Source organism: Akebia trifoliata, chromosome 1, assembly GCF_017979445.1.
Source record: "Akebia trifoliata isolate Shusen 1 chromosome 1, ASM1797944v1, whole genome shotgun sequence".
In the NCBI taxonomy this organism is placed as follows: domain Eukaryota; kingdom Viridiplantae; phylum Streptophyta; class Magnoliopsida; order Ranunculales; family Lardizabalaceae; genus Akebia; species Akebia trifoliata.
In genome coordinates this window covers 23162480-23180713 of record NC_141375.1, presented here as the reverse complement: position 1 = coordinate 23180713, position 18234 = coordinate 23162480, and the positions used below count along the sequence as shown (strand labels likewise).

At 32.4% G+C, this 18234-nt stretch overlaps 1 protein-coding gene across 2 annotated transcripts; it reads left to right on the top strand.

Annotated features, from left to right (window-relative positions):
* Window positions 1-4624: 4624 nt before the first annotated feature.
* On the top strand, window positions 4625-12367 carry LOC147411049 (S-adenosyl-L-methionine-dependent methyltransferases superfamily protein). 2 transcript variants are annotated; one of them, XM_086443943.1, is made up of 3 exons: window positions 4625-4890; window positions 10844-10955; window positions 11389-12367. In XM_086443943.1, the coding sequence occupies exons 2-3, from the start codon at window positions 10869-10871 to the stop codon at window positions 12166-12168; spliced, it is 867 nt and encodes a 288-aa protein (XP_086300069.1). In that variant the 5' UTR covers window positions 4625-4890; window positions 10844-10868; the 3' UTR covers window positions 12169-12367. The 2 variants fall into 2 exon arrangements, with proteins under 2 accessions (XP_086300069.1, XP_086300076.1); XM_086443950.1 differs by lacking the exon at window positions 4625-4890 and having other exon boundaries at window positions 10838-10959.
* Window positions 12368-18234: the final 5867 nt, after the last annotated feature.

The following is an 18234-nucleotide window of genomic DNA, read 5'->3' as shown; positions in this document are numbered from 1 at the left end:
TCTAATCATATTTCCCATAAATTAAACTAGAGTTTTACTATATTAAAAAAATATTTAGAGTATCGAGAGTACTAGGGAATCTTGTCTAGACACTCAGAGACAAGAGGGTTCTTGTCTCTTTAGTGCTTGTCTTTTCCAAGATATGATTCTACTCTTTCTCGAATTTTGAAGAACCCCCTCTACTTCTGGTTTTTCTTTTAATTTTAGTTTTTTTTTTATCGATTCCTCTTTGCCCTTTCTTCACTTGGTAGAAACACGATTTTTCCTCCTTTTCAATATGAGATCCCCCCCCACCCTGCTTTTGAGTTTGTTATAGAGTTAAGAAACTATAAGCTTAAGGTTAATACAGATTTTTGTTTTGTTTTTTGGTTGTATGTTTTGTTATACAAACACGTCATTAAAATTTTATATTGAAAATCAAAACATACTAGGTGTTTTATCATTTTCCTAAGAGAGGTTTCAATAATGATTTGAGATTTTATTTGATTAATTTCAGTTAATCAAAGGTCTCACATCAACTAGGCCCTAGAAATTTTTTCCCCCTTCAACAATTTATCTACGAATTTAATACACTTTAAGTAGTGACAACGAGTAGTGGAGAAAAAAAAGGAATAGTTATAGTGAAGGTTGGTAATAAGTCATAATTCTTCTCGCTACTACATCTATATGCAACATACCAAAATGGTGAGCTATCGGGTATTGCCTCAATGCATGATGGAGTTATCATTTGTCACTTAATTTGTATCTCTAATAAGAATATTATCCTCCAAAAATTTTAACAACAAAGGTAAGCCAATTAATTGTTTTTGGTGTTGTTGGTTGCTACCTATCAATAGCTTCCTCACTTTTTATTATAGTCATAGATGTTGTAGCTTTTGAACTTTAAGTTGGAATCCTAGAGGAAGAACCAATTACAACATACACGTACATAGTTCTTGTTAACAGATATAAATCAATCAAAGAAGACAAAGTCCTATCCATTGAAATATTGATCAAAACTCTATTGTTGTCAGGCATAAAGTATTTCAAATAAATATTTTCCTTTGATATATTTGTCATTTCAACAACTCTTTCTTTAAATGATAAGAATGTATTATTGCGATGTATGTAATCTAATTCGGAACTACCCTCACTCTCAATGTAAGTCATGGAACCATCTTCCTCGTTCCTTGAAAAATTACCACCTTATCTCAAAATAACATATAAATATCTTCAGACATGATGTTATGGTTGTTGTTGCATAAAATTATTATTATTATTATTATTATTAAAGAGAAATAAATCTTGCAAATTTAAAGTGAGTATCGAGTTCGATGATTTTAATATTAATTAGCATCGAGAAAGCACAAGTTAATCATAACATTGAAAATGAAATCTTAACTTTAAATAACTTAGAAATGAAAACATAACTTAATCTAAGTCATTTTATATGGCGAACTAAGATTATTATTATTGGTAAAATTTTCTTGTTCTTCTTAAGTAAATTTAGAAAAATCACTCAATCTGTCGTCTCGTATGACACGGATATGCATTTGTGCATTTTTCTTTGCTTTGTGTACAAAAGTTTGATAAAATACACAATGTATTCTTCGCATATATCTTTGTTCTCTGTCAGGGAATTTTTTTTCCTATTTTATGCATATCCATTTTAAGATATTTGACTTCACTAAGCAACCAATGCCATTGTTTATTACTTTCACTGAAATAATCTTTAGTCGATTTTATACTTTGAAGATGTTCGATTATATCGTCACGAGTTGCTTCATCAAAGTTACTCATGTCATACCATGAGTTTCTTGAGTATCCATCATACTGACTATCATCATTTTTCGTTAGCCCTATGCCTTTATCTAATTCATCACTACTAATGACAATCAGAGATTTTCAACCACACATTGTCGATAATAAGATTTTTGTAGAGAAGAAGATAATTATGAGTTAAGAGTTAAGAGGTGGAATTCAAAGGATTGTATTCCAAATATATATATATAGGCAATCAAGTAATGTGGATGTGACCATTTACTGGATTTTTTTTGAATTGTCATATCTTCAAACAAGTAAATAGATGTATTCACTGAAGCAATTGAATAATTGAGGTGAATTATCATGTCATTAAAAAATTAAAGTTGATGTGACCATTCATTGAAGGTATTGTTGCATAAAAATTTGTATTAATTAACATTAAGTTCGACGATTTTAATATTATTTAGTATTGAACTCAACGGTAATTAAATTACCGCTGAGTTCATAATATTATTTAGTATGAACTCGACATTATAACTCATTTTTGTTCAATTTTGCGATTTTGATTCCAACACAATTTTTTCATCGAAATGGAATGGATAAACCATAAAACCTTTATAAACCATCTATTTACTTAGGTTTTGACTTAGATCTTTTATATTCATAGAAAACAAGTAAAAAGAGATTTAGGGGACAAACCTATCTATTGCAATTTTATTAAAAACAAAGTTCCTTATGTTATCAAATTTGTTACCTAGCAATCCATACTTTGTGAATCAAACTATCATGAATAACTTAGTAAAATTTCAAATCTTACTAAGGATTTCAGGGGCCACATGGATTGTCAAATTGGCAATCAAACACCACAAAATTCTAGATTTCATGGAAAAACTTAGGTTCAAAAGAAAAAAAATAAAAAATAATTTTTTTGAACTTGATCAAAACGCTAAAAATAATAATTATATTTTTCAAAATTATTTGAAATAAATTAAAATAAAATTACAAAGTGTGATGACATTTCTAGGTATTCTAGAATTATAAACATGCAACAGTATATAAAAAATAATAAATTAAAAAATAGTAAATTATAAAGCAGTAAACATGCAGTTACACCATCCCACGATTACCATTTTAATTATATCTCATGTTCTATTACATAATGCTCAAAAGCACTCTAAACCTAAAAGTTCCTCAACACAAACATATACAGTCTTGAATTTCATTTTTTATTCCAACTAATCGAAAATCTCATTCTTAATTATAAACTATCGAGACTTTCATTCTTGATTCTATTTTAAACTTAAATATTTTATCATTTTTTATAGATAATAACCCAATCAAAATATACTTTCAAAACGTGGCATTTTAACAATTTTTAAAAAAATAAATACTCTATAAAAATTATTATGAAAATCAAAATTTTAAATTGATTTTCTAGTTATAGTCACCCAAATTCATTTATTTTTATTTCACAATATTAAAATATCAAAGAAAAACTATAAAATAATTCATTCTTCAATTCGATGCATGAATTTTGCATTTAAATCATAATAAATTTGAAATTATCTATCAAAATTGAAATAAAACATATTTCATTGAAAACTATACTAAGAATTTGAAATTATAAGTTTCCTATCTTCACAGTTGGGTTTTACGCGTCCTTATGATATTAAAATGATTTTTTCTAGCTAATCTTCTAAACGATTCGACAAAATATTATGGTGACTAAGTAGATCTCAACGTCATGGATGTTTTATTCTTCAGTGTCAGATGTTAATTCATATTCAAAATACGTATATTTATAACTTATAATATTATATTATATTATATAATCATATTTATATTTATATTAATTACACCTTGTCTCTTTAAAACTTCAATAATTTCAAATCTATCCCTCTTATATAAATAATTATGATTAAACATAATTTTATAAAAATAATTTATTTTAATATTTTAATAATGAAAAATATAATTAAATAATATTTTTTCATATATATTTTTTTCTCTGTTATATTCGTTACATTAGATCAATTTGAGTTGTGTATCTCAAATTTTTGAATTTCTTCACTAATTTTTTTTATTGACCAAAACACCCCTTACGTTTTGAATTTTTTTTAATTTTTTTTTATAAAATTAATTTTTTTCATAACTTATGATATTAAACTCGAATTTAAGTATGCTGACAGTCTAAATCATATTTTTCAATGCTTTTGAACTCAATGGTAACGTCAATTTGACTATAAGAGTTTCATATAAAATTTTGAATTTTATCTACTTTGACTAAATGTTCAAATTCTTTCATTATAATCATGGTAAAATTCCTCAAACTGTACATTTTATTTGCCAATTTCTCCTTGAAGAAAATCCTTATTTTTGATTGACAATAACACAATTTATTTTTAATATTTTTAAAAAATTAAATCGAAAAGTAGGTCAATATAATTTAATTAATTTCTCGATATACGTAATAAAATTTCATGACGTTATAATTAGTACAACTTTGATTGGGAATTTTTTTGGGGGGTGGGGGGCAGGTTTGAATGGTGTGGTTGTGGGTCCTTGGATTGAGAATTTTTTCCTCTAAATCTTGAATTATTGATGAAAAACTTTAATTTTTAGTTTTTTTTTTTTTTTTTTAATATGTCACAAGAGTAGTTTGGGTACCATCAATTAAACAAACGTTAGTAATGACTTTATTGGGTTCACGAAAATTCAAGGGGTAGACCTCATCTTGCATTTCGCAAGTAACACTAATATCGCTCATTTCGTAAGGGGTTTTTACTAAATTTCCCTTTTCAAAACCATGAATCAAGTAAAAAAAAAATGTTTATTGGATATGAGTTTTTTAATGGAAAAAAAATCTAGAGGTATGTGGTGTTGGATTGCCAAATGTAATCCGTTTGATCGTAAGGGCTCTTTAGTAAGATCTAAAATCTTACTAACTAGTTACGAAAGTTTTTTTCGTTCTGATATCCCATTTCCCCCAGTCTCAAACCCAAACTCGTCTTTGGTTTCTTCCCCTCTCTAATCAATTCCTAGGGTTTGTTTTTTTGGGGGAGAATATTCATACTTCAAATTCCTGATAAAAAAAGTCTTTTTAGATTCAAATTATTCCAACAATGTAAAATCCCTCTGATCTTCCTGGTAAGTTGGTCTCTAATTTGTTATATTCTTTGCTTCAAACTGTTTGCATTTGGATTTGAACGATTGCTGTATAATGCTTTAATTCCGACTCTGGATTTCGAGTTTATTTTTTCCCCTCTTGTCTGATCTCCAATTTAATATTATTTTTTGTTGTTGTTGTAAGTTAGGAATCTTAATTTCTATGTGTAATCTTGTTTTTCTTTTCCAAGGTAATGGAGTTGCATTTGTATTGTTCGATGAAATTTCTAAGAAAGATTAGGGAAACCAAATGGATATTAATCGTGTCTTATTCCCGCCAAATTTTAACAAGAACCCTTTAACATTCCCAATCAGGAGAATTGAAAAGCCGTCTATATATTTTTTTTCTTTTCCGATAAGGAGTTCAAATTGTATAAATGAGAGGGGGAAATCGGAAATGCTTACAAAATAGAGAAGACAAAGTGCGAGGTGGTCACTCCTTAAAACAAAACTTAATGTTGGCATATACAAATTTAGGTAATCCTAATGCAAGATCTTCAAATTTAGAACCGATGCATTGTTTAAGGATAGAGACTGATAATAAGCCTAGTCTTGGTTTTCAAATACCTTATTCTCCATGTAATCTTCTTTGTTTTGACATATCCACATTTTACTTTTTTTATTTATTTATAAATATAAATTATATTAAAGAAGAGAAGAAGAAAGGGAGGCTGAAGTAGCCCCCTAACAACAAGAACAAAAAACAACAAGGGAAACAGGAAAAAAAAGCAAAAAAACACGCCCGGCGGGATCCTACGAGTCACAAAGGGTGTCCCAGTTAAAAACAAAGTCTTGGAACCCCACTCCCCTCAAAGTCTTTACTCAACTTTGACCAAAGGAATAGAAACCCCAAAATCTCTAAGATCACTGTGTAAGACGAGCTCTCCTTGCTATAGAATATCCTGTTGTTGTGCTTTTTCCAAAGACCTCAAGTAATGACGGAAGGCAGGATAGTCCAGAGATGCCTCTTTCTAGAATAGAAGATATTGAAACTCTAACCCTCAAGAAGCTCAAAAATAGTTGAAGGAAGGACCCAATCCACCTGGAAACGAGATAAGAAAAACATCCAAATAATTCGAGAAAAAGGACAATGAATAAGAATATCCTGTTGTTACTTTCTTCAATACTATGAACAATTCGGACCAAGTTATTTTTTTTGCCACTTACTACCACCTTAGATTATTCAATATGTCTCATCATGAACCAGAGGCGTGAGCTCAAATTTAGGTGTGTACCCCCAAAATAGGAAAATTTCTGGGGAATGTAGCTCGGATCTGAGGTTCACTTTAGTGCAGATCTCGAGATATCACAAACAAAAATCCAGGGAAATGCCTGGATAGTGGCAGTCTCAAGGTGGAAAGCATGATGGGAGCGCATCACAAATCGAGTTGTAATTGCCCTCCATCATACCTGAAATACCCTCACTATAAATGAGGGTATACCTCAGATAGAGAGAACCTCAAATCCCAATATCTCTCATTCCATAGTTTTCCACCATTCCTTTTTGATCTACCATTTGAGTTAATTGTTGGAATGTCCTTAGTAGACATGACGCCATTGTAAGAATGGTATCATTCCACCAACAAAGAAGTGACCAATTGATCTCGTTAGAGCCCAATCTGAAAATCTTACCGACAAAATGTATCTTGAGGAGTGTGAGACCAAGAAAGTCTTATTGCCACAACATAGATAGTGCTTACTGCTTACGAAAAAAAATATGGGTACATAAGTAATTAAATCCTTCCATGGTTCAAATAGCACGCTTGGAAAGAAATCCAGTGTCAAAACATATCTAACTAGATGATGCCAACCATCCTATCACTTGGATTTCTATTTGTGGATAGTTGGAAAAATTCTCAAGGGGCAACAATAAAATATATATCAGAATGGATCGCACGGGGTTTCTTTTGAACCTTGCTATGTTACAATTCTCTCATTGTCAATAACAAACAAAATATTGAGAAAATGATTTTTCGATAATGGATTAATTAGAAAATCACTTGCCTAGGTATTAGTTTGTTTGATAACTATTATATAAAAATAAAAAATAAAAATAAACTCTTGGATATTGGTAATCAAATGTGCAGTAAATATATTTTAGGGGGATTTAGACGCATCCTTTTGAGTTTTGGAGAGCATTTGAGATACCCTTTGAGTTTTCCAAGTGATGACAATTGGACTTGATTTTAAAATGTAGTATTCTTTATTAGTTTAAAAGGAATTTTTTTTTTTGGTTACTTTGTTTGATAGGTGATGAGAGAAGAATGGATAAAAGAAGGTAGGATTCCCCTACTACTAATTGAAGCTAAAATTGATAATTGATTCTCTGAGAACATATATCTTTTCGTACCTTCTTAAGATAAGTAGATGAAGAACAGGAAGATTCAACCTTCTTCTTTAAGTTCTGACGATGTCCCTACAAATCCACTCCATCAAGTCAGTTGAAAATTCAGTAGAATAACGGAAAAATTGTAGAAAAAGTAGGTACCTTTGCCTTATATACCACTTGTTTTTAATAGCAAAATGCTCTTTGATAGTAAGAGTTGGTCTTCCTTTGTTTGGTCTTGATTGCACACATAACTATTTTGAATCTCAGATATCATACTTGTCTTTCCCAATACCAGTCCTTCCTAATTGTTAGTTGTCCTTCATAGGAGTCCTCTCTTAGTCATAGTTTCCTACGTACCATACTTGTACATGATCTTCCTGTTATAGATTCCCTTTGTTTTGTATCATCCTGACTCCAGGACATTCAGGGATTTGCATAAAAGGTCAGTTGATGGCCATAGTTAACGTTTTTGATCTATTGGGATTATCCAAACTCGGATCCTTTTGTATTAATATGGGATACAAAAATTATCTCATCCCAAATTTAGTCAAGTTGGACCCATACCCTATGTAAGATGTGCCGCTTAAGTGTAAAGTCGGTGTGGAGGTTTGGGGTGGAGTTAGATAGCTTATGGAGGAAAGTGATTGTGGACAAGTTCGGAACATCACATTTTAGATGGGAGATCTGGGTGAAACGTGAGACTTATGATTGTGGATTTGGAAAGGTATTATCAAGGTGGCACCTTTAGTTCGAGCAAGGATAAGGTGTAAGGTTGGTAGAGGTAGTAGGTTAAGATTTTGGGAGGATTTGTGGAGTTATTGACTCCTTATGGAGGAATTTCCCTTTCTTTTTACCTGTTTTTGAAGAAGGGATTGCCAGTCACAAATTTTGTGTCTTCTGAGGATAATGTGTTGTGGGATTATGGGTTTAGAAGATCCTTTAACGTTTGGGAGTTAAGATTTAAGCAAATTGATTGATTGCTTGGCAGAGGCATCATTATCCTAGAGTTTGGATGATAGGAAGGTGTGGGAGGGGAGCAAGGATGCTTTGTGTTCTGTGCGTTCCTTTTATCACTCTTTACAGAAGGTGGATGGCCCGGCTTTTCCAAAAGCTAGTGATTGTGGTCCTTTTGTCTTCTTCATTTGGACAACAACATTGGGGAAGACACTCACGTCAGACCAACTGATTCGTAGGGGGTTCTGTATGCCAAATATGTGTAAGAAAGATGAGAGAGTCGGTAAACCATCTTCTCATGTATTGTCCTTTCGCCAGGGAAGTGTGTGGTCACTTTTTCAAGTTGTTTGGAATGGTTTCGTGCCTTCCTGAGTCGGTGTTTGCGCAATTTGAGTCGTGGCTGACTATGGGTTTTGCTTTCTCAATGTTTAAGAGGATTATGTGGTCCTTAACTACATTTGAGAAAGAAATCATCATATCTTCGAGGGAAAGGAGCTTTTCTTGCAGGATATATTGGCTCTAGGTTTGGTTTCTTGTTTCTTGGTGTAAAGTGTTTAAAGAGTTCGGGTGTTTATTTTTTGATGATTTCATGGGAGGATGGGAATGGGTGTTAGTTTGGCTACAGTGTAACTTTGGGGCCTCAGCCTTGTAGTTTTCTAGTGGTCATCTTAGCCACCCATTTAATAGATTTTGCATTTTACCTATAAAAAAATGATGAGAGGTCAGAACCTCTAATTAGGACATCTGAACACCACCACATAGGTATATTAAAGGAGAACTTCGTTACGATCATTGTGGATGGATGATCTATATTTGGGCGTAGTTCGAGAGTTTCCAGAGCATTAATTTTTACAGTCCTGCATCAACCTTGCGTTGTGCAATTGCAAGATGGGTGTTTGCCCCAAGTCCAATTACGACAACCAGGGCACTCAATTTTTACCTATTCAATCCCTACCTTGAAACCATCAATAGAAATTTTTTAAGGAAAATGAAGTGCCAACTTAGCTAAGTTGGTAAGTGTGTGGAGTGGTGTTTCCACATCCTAGGTTCTACCCCACTTTGAACCACCAACCATTAACCCTTTTGATGTAGGACAATGAGAGGCTAAAAGACATAAATACATTTGGCAGATAATACATAAGTAGGATAGATTTTGGAATGGTTAAAGTTTGAGATAAAATTTTTGGATGGGTTATGGTAATAAGGAAGGTTCGGCTAGGGTTATGAGGGATAAAATTGGGTTTGGTTATGCTAGGGTTGTTCTAAATTTCTGGACAATGACAAGGTTATTAGGATTTGGGATGGGTAGAATGGGTCTAGGTGGTTGTAGGTCTACTATAAGTTGATGTTCAACAAATTTAAACGTTGTAGAACAGGGGAGAGCAGATTTTCACTTTCTATGATGGTGCGGCAGCTATATGGAAGAATTAGGGTGGTGGTAATAGAGTTACAGTAAGGGTTTTGATGGGTTTTAAGGTTTGGGGTAGGGATCTAGATTTGTCAAAACATTAAAAAAAAAAAAAAAAGTGAAGAAGAAAATAGTTAAGATGATGGTAGAGGAGAAGATGGAGATAGATTTACCTTGGCATCACACCAAGGGGGTAATTTTTTCACAGCAGTAATGGATTCACATCATAGAGGACTCTCATGGAGAAAATCTATAATCTTTTCTTTTTATTCTATAATTGCCAATGGCTGCTTAAAACAATCACATAACATGTATTTATAAAGGCTCCAAACTCTAATTACTCAAAAATAAGTGAACTACCTAAACTACCATTTTAAAATTAAAAACACTACTGAAGTGGCTGGTCCACTTAAATAATAAAAGAAGCCATAAAAGAACTCTTGGGCCCAGAGTCTATTAATTAAAACATAAAAATAGCCTACCCAAAAAACTCAATAACTAATATTAATATCTCTAGGATATGAAAGCCACTTCAGTAATGAAGGTTTGAAGGTTGTTCAACCAGAAACAGAAAATTAGTCTCACAATGGTTATTTGGTTGAGTTTTTTTTTTCTCTTTCTTGGCTTCAACTAACGGTTTAGGCTCTCCATCAACCTGCCCATTGGGATGTTGGGGATTCCCCCAAAAAATGTATTCCTAAGAAAATGCCAAAAAAATGAATTAATCCCTAGAAGATAGGAACTGATCTCTAGGGATCTGCACCCAACGGTCATGTTGATGGAGAGTCTCAACAATGTTAATCCTTTTTATTTATGCTAATCCTTTTTGTTACCCTCGTTGGAATATTTTATTTATGCTAATCCTTTTTTCCTAGGACATGTGTTTCTGGAATGACTATTTTTCCACAAGAATTTGATAACTCAGGCGGCTACGGTTATCCTTCTCCTGTTTTTTGACATAAAATGATCTCCTTTATGGAATCAAGTATAAATGTGCCCTAATTCCTGTAGTGTTTTATCCATCTTAATATAGGATGATGCGAATATGCTACAAGATGAAACAACTAATTGCCTCGCATGGGATCTTTTTTCCTTATAAAATAACTAATAATTAGAGTTTTGTATTCTTTGTGCACTTGCTTTTATATGTTAGGGTCTTTGCTATGGAATAACCATATAACCTCTTTACTCCCGCATCATTTTTCTATTTATGGACTCTGATTTTCTGCCAAAGTTTATTTCAGGTTTTGTTAATGTGCGAGAATTGACATGGAGCACAATATAGAAGTGGATTCGGCGCATCCCTCCTTGTCTTCCATTAGAACAAAGGAAGAGGACAAACCAAAAAATATATCAGTAGGTTCTGAAAGAGAACATTCTGTAGTTTTATTGTCTTGATAATTTCTTAAGCAGAGTTTCTGTTTGGACAAAAAAAAACTGAAATGATCCCAATGGTCTAAACTTGAAACTTTGAAGTGTGCCCTTCATAATTAATCGAAAATTTTCTCATATTTGAGAAAAGGAAAATGTTAAGACTTAAAGAGTACACCTGTGGACCACAATAGACTTTAGGTTGACATGGTTTCTAAATCCTTGAGATGTACATAATTTAAAATCCTTGTCGTATTAGGTTCCAATGGTGTGGATTCTAAGGAGTGAGGACCACACCCAATTCTGTTGTGGTCCATAGATTCAGTATCCTTTAATGAATTACTGTGGCTTATGTCCGTTTGACTTTTTATATTGTGATGTTTTAAACAAGAAATTTGGATATTAAATATTTCTACAGGTTCCACTAAGAATGCCTTCCAGAAGTGCCCAAATCAGCCTTGTAAGTAGCCATAATGAGGTTTACGAGCCCTGCGATGATTCATTTGCACTAGTTGATGCACTTCTAGCTGATCGAACGAACTTGTTAGAGCACCAACCAATGTTTTGTATGGAAGTTGGTTGTGGTAGCGGTTATGTCATTACATCACTAGCCATCATGCTTGGGCATGAGAGCCCTGGGCTCCACTATTTTGCCACTGATATTAATCCACATGCAGTGAGAGTTACCCGTGACACGTTGGATGCTCATGGGGTCCATGCAGAGGTGATCTGCGATGATATTGCATCAGGATTGGAGAGGCGACTCAAGGGGATGGTTGATGTGATGGTCGTGAACCCTCCTTATGTACCGACACCAGAAGATGAAGTAGGTCTTGACGGGATTGCGTCTTCTTGGGCTGGAGGGGAGAATGGGCGTTGTGTTATTGACAAGATCCTACCTGTTGCAGACAAGCTTTTGTCCGACAAGGGATGGTTGTACATGGTCACTCTAACGGCAAACAACCCTTCACAAATATGCGCTGTTATGAGAGAGAAGGGTTTTGCATCTCGGATTGTTGTGCAGAGGTCAACAGAGGAAGAAAGCCTCCATGTTATTAAGTTCTGGCGTGATGAGGAGTTTCAAGTGGGAGCGAAGGAGCCAACAACAACAAATAGAACTACTTCTGCAGTAGTTATGGAATCACTATTTTCACAATTTCCTCGATTGTCTTTCTGGAGGAATGCCCATAGCAGCTGAATCTTTTTTTTTTGTTTTTGTTTTTTGGGGTTACCTGGACTTGAACCCACTACCTCAAAGTTGCTTTCCAAGCATCCTAAAGTGTTGGTTGAATGATCAAACAGATTTACTATGTACACCCTCACATTATTTTTTCCTCCCTTTATTGGTTGGAATCATGGTTGTCATTAATGAAAGCGATAAAGCATATTTGCCATTATATGTGCCTCTGGATCGATATAACAGAAATCTAAAGTGGTGGGCTAAGCAATTGGGTATTAGAAATCTTCTCAGCTCTGGATACCATTATATTTTACGTGATTTTGGCTTTTGGATTCTGGGTTCTTTCACATCTGATTCCTAGTGGCAGGAATCTTTTATCTGGATGTTGATCTCATTATGAAATCTTGATCTCGCTACTGGTCATATAATAATTTTTTAGTTATTTTTTTGAGGGTTCGGATAACTAGGGTCTGATTAATAATTGGTTGGGGTAGGTCTGGATAGACAAATAAATGCTCGATGTCACTCTTTATGGCAGAGGTGGATTATGAATTGAGGTATAAAGGTTTTAAGATGTTTGTGGCTGTGTGTCAAACGTATTATAGCTAAGATATTTGAGGTTAGTAAAGTCCTGATATGAGGGATTCAGAGCCAAAACTCGTCCTTCGACGACGTTCCTAATGAGAAAACCTGAAGGGCTCACTTAGGGTGGAAAACAATGAAAAACCGTGTGTCCAATTTTAAAGTAACCCAAATCTAGTAATTTGTAGATTAAAAGCTTTAAAACTTTTATATTAAAATTAGTGGTTTTGGCAATCAATGCAAGGAAGAGGTTTTTTTTAAAAAAAAAAGACATTCTATTGTCTATTGCCACACCAACTTTTTCCAACATCACCCCCAATTCACATGTAAGTCACCAAATAATTAGCACACATTTGGGGTGGCGTTAACAAAAGTTGAAGTGGTTGTAACAGTTCCACCACGTCCTAACATCAGGTGAGCCCAAATCTTTGAAATAAGGTTTGGGGAGATGTCGACAACAATGACTAGAATTCATCTATTAATTTGATTTGTGGTGTGTAAAATCATCCAGAACAACACCTGAGATGCCTGGCTGGGCACAGCTTGTCCCACTTGTTTTATTTTTAAATTTGCAATAAAGAAGAAGGGAACACCGTTTAGTTTACTTGAAGAGGAAGAAGTAGTAGATTTTTGATGAGCAATGGTCAATCTCCTTAACACAAGGACACGTTGTCTAGTTTCGGCTACCCACCCCTCATTTTAAAAATAAATAAATACTAATTGAAAGTTCAAACCCACGTCACAAATAACATGTGTTTGTAAATATATAGCTGTAACGGTGATTATTTAAATGGTAATTCCTCCAATTCTTTCCGCGTCCATGACCATTGCCCTATAATTTTAAATCAATCTTTCTTTCTTTCTTATTGTATATATATTTTATTAAGAAAAATGGTTAATGCTTAACTTAAGCTTTACTGGACTGGTTTCAATATTAAGCTACACAACTCTTCTCTAAAGTCAAATTTCTTTTTTAAAACCTCTAAAATAATCTATTAAAATAACTAGAAAGATAATTTTATCCTCTAACATCACACTTGCTCAAGATAGTCTCTCTCTCTCTCTCTCTCTGTGAAAAAAGCGTGTACCCACCGATTAATGACCTGTAATGTCGATTCTCAATTTTTCATAGAGTTGTGATTCTTCGACTTATAAATTTTCACTCGTGTACGCGGTTGACAAGACAAGAGCACAAAACCTTAGATCTGTTTCTTAGGGATACATAAGGCCATTCCGAAACTTTTAACTCATATAGGACAAAACACTTTGTCTATGGAGCCTAACCCTATATAAATAAAGTGGTGTTTGGTTGACAATGTTAGGATGACAAAATGTTTGTCTTATGTGGTTTAGAAATTTCGGATTGAATTAATTTTTTGTGAGGATGATCTCTATGATGAAGAGATCATCCTCACAAAAAATCAGTCTAATATAAAACTTCTAAGTCCATCAAAAGTGCTTTAGAATGGTGAATCGTCGTTTTTAACCAAAAAATTATAAACTACTTTCGATAAACTTAAAAGTTTCATATTCGACAGATTTTTTGTGAGGATGATCTCCTCATCATAGAGACCATCCTCACAAAAAATCAGCTCAATCTGAAACTTTTAAACCACATAAGACAAAACTTTTGTTAGCATTTTGTCATATCCTAAGATTCTCATTGGGGGATCATAAGACATATGCAAAATCAATGTAATAATAATAATTTTTCAAAATATGGGTTAGAAGTTTTGGATTGAGCTGATTTTTTATTTTTTATGTAGGATGATTTATATGATGAGAAGATCATCAAAAAAAAAAAAAAAAATCAGTCCAATCTAAATCTTTTAACCCCATCAAAAGTGATTTACAATAATTGGACGGTCCATAATTCTTCAACTTGTAAACTAGGGTTAGAAGTTTCAAAATAAGCCGACTTTTGGTGAGGATGATCTCTTTTCCGTAGAGATCAGCCAACTCCGAAACTTCTAACCGATGTTTTGAAAAATATTTGACACAAATATATATATATATATATATATATATATATATATATATATATATATATATATATATATATATATATATATATATATATATATATATATATCTTTTTATTTTTATTTTTATATCGCACAGTTTTTCACATCTTTTCGGGGATGAGATGAGACTAGTCCCACCTACACCCACACACACCCCAATCCACGTAGATGTTTCTCCATCGTTAGTTTTACTATTGTACCAACTTTTTGGGGTCTAAAATTTTGGAGCTACCCACAAGAATCAGCTGAAATTATGATTTTTTGTTTCTTCCCTAAAACTAAATTTGAGAATTTTTTATTTTTCTGGATAATTTTAACATACACCTATAAGTTTTTGTTTCCCCAGGAGTTTAAAACTGATGTCATAACCCCACTTCCCTCAATCTCAAGAAATCAATAGCAAATTACTAAAATACCCTTATCTTAATCTACTTTCCAAAAGTCCGTGATTCCCCATACATAATACCCCACCACCACCAGACACACACATGCCCAGACACACGGCCACCACAAAAGCATGCCCGCCCACCCAGACACCACCACCAGACACACGGCCATCACACATGCATGCGCACACACAAAAGTAAGAAACCATTGTCATCAATTTCTTTCAATTGATTGAAGACGACAAGGTGTCTTTAATATGTAGACACTGTTGAGATTTCTAACAATGATTGAAAACTATCGCATAGATCGAATTAAAAAAAAAAAAAAATTAACAATAAAACATTTTACCCATGAAGGATTTTACCAAATAAATCAAGATTTTTGACAAGAGATCAACAATAAGGGTGTTTCAGACATTCGTCATTAGACTCTTTCACAGAAGACCATGGTCAAGGGGTGCTTCATTAATACAAAAATACCCAGGGATATCTCAAATAAAATATAGTATATTAAAATTACCTCATATTACCAATGGTCCCATTTCATGATGAAAGATAATTAAATACAATGGCAATGAACACTAAGGTGCTGTTTGTTAAACTGAAAAAAATAAGTGCTGAATAGCATTAAGCGCTGAAACTTATAAGCGCTGAATTTAAGTGCTAAAAAAGTTGTTTGTTTAGATGTTGAATCATGTTTTTTACACATTGCTGAAACTGATAAATTGTCTTTGTTACCCTTACAATCATATTATACATTGTTTACATGTTTTAAATGCTTATTTATTATCAAACACAATAAAATATATTATTTCTTATAAAATTAAAATACAATTTATTTTTAAATAATAAATAATACTCAAATCTTCAATTTAGAAATAATAATTTCTATTTATAAAAGCCCACAAATTTCAAATTAAAAATAATAATGTCATACAAGTCACCAAAATTTGAAATCAACTTTAAAAAGAACTTAATTTTTTATGAATAATTTTCGATGGAAATGAAGGATGTGTAATTATAAAAGCACCCTATGAATTAATAAGGGCAACCCACACTATAGCCATTTTTTGTTTTGTTTTATATAGATTAAAATTTTTGGAATGACCAAATTTTTAGTGAGGATAGTTTATATGGTCTAGAGATCATTCTCACCAAAAATCAGTTTATTTTGAAACTTCTAACTCGTTAAAAATAGTTTTCAAAAAAAAAAAATGGACAATTTACTATTCTTGAACTTGTTTTGATAGGGTTAAAAGTTTCAAGATGTGCTGATTTTTTGTGAGAATGATATCCTCATTGTAGAGATCATCCTCACCAAAAATCAACTCATTCCAAAAATTTTAACCCATATAAGACAAAATAATTTAGCTATGGTGTGGGTTTATTAATTTGTGGGGTGTCTATATACTTATCCATGGGATATAAGAGGTAATATCCTTTTAAGAATAAGGGCATAGTTGTCCATGCTCAAAAAAACAAAGGGCATACTTGTCCGTGTTGAAAAAGCGAAGTGCTTACCGCTTCAGCACTTTTTTTCAGCATCAAAATAGTGCTGAATTTTTTTCACTTATTTTCAGCAATAAGCACGAGTAAACAAACGCGCTATTTTGACAAAAGTGCTGAATTTAATTTTTTTCAGCAATAAGCACTGAAAAATAGCGCAAACAAACACCACCTAAATCTGATGCTGCATTTGCTATGATACATTGATACCAACCCACCAATGACGTGGCAATTAAATACTAGTTATTACAAACTGTGCCATTTGTCAAGGACGGCTGATTCTTATTCTCCCCTACTACCTGTATAAAATTTTGAAAATAAAAATAAGCATAAAAGAGGGTAAATTCTCAAATAATTATTAAAATTTTTTAAATATTTTTGAAATGTTGGAGCATCTAGCACTTAATTTTGACATAGTATTATCAAATTGTCAATATTACGTGATAACTTTGTCAATATTAACAACATTTAAAAATATCGAAAACTTTTATAATTATTTAAGAATTTACCCAAAAATAATAAATTACAATTTACCAGAAATATTTGTAGAAAATGGGAAATGAGTGAGAATATGCATTGCATGTACTATTACAATTCACTTGCAATATTTTTTTTTCTTTTCTAATTCTAAGAACTCGTTTGGATACAACTTAAAAAAATTAGATTATTTTATTTTATTTTGGAAAGTTGGAAACTTAAACAATTTATTTAGATTAATTTTAAAAATTACATTTAAAAGTAAAATTCTTAACTTCTTAAAATTCAAATAAAGGAAATTGTTTTTTTTTTTTAATTATTTTCTTCCATAATTACTTTCTCCTTTCTATTCAAACAGGGCCTAAAAATAATAGGAAAGTACTATGAAGTTATATGTTCGCTGAAATTATTGAATGATCATATTTTTTTTAATAATTACAGAAATTGTTATAAACTCAATTTTATTTTAAAAAAAATCATGAAACGATTTTGTATAAAAAAAACTGTTATAACACACCAACTTTTACTTATCCATTTTCTAGAAGGTCCCAAAATAATCACAAAAAGGATTTTTTTTTTCTTTTTTTTTAAGAAGATAATAGTAGAAAATGGGTAGTATTATGAATTGCATGCACCACCATTGCGTGTATGAATTAAATTAATTTTTCTATACAATTCTAAAATAATTAAATGTGTTTATGGTTGACATTAAATTGCTTGTATGAAGTAAAAGTAGGCGTGCTCGGATTGTCGTTCCATTCCTTCATAAAATTCTATATAATAAACGTGCGGGATTGTTCGTCCATTCTGTGTTTCTGAGTCGGTTTGGTACCAATCAGAGAGACTATCGTCTAAATTAAATTCACAGTATCTTGTTAATTGAAATCACGTAACAAAAAAACTCAAGTAAAGAAACACTTCCCTTTATACGTATAAACATTCCTTTCATTTATATTGTTAGTAGTGCGTCATGGGCTACGTGGTCGTGTGCATAGAGCCATAGATGCTTTTCCTCGAGACATGAGTATACAATATTCAAGGAAAATCAATGGTTATCTATACACACAATGTTGAAGGTAGTGTTCTAGGAAGTCAGTATAATACGACTT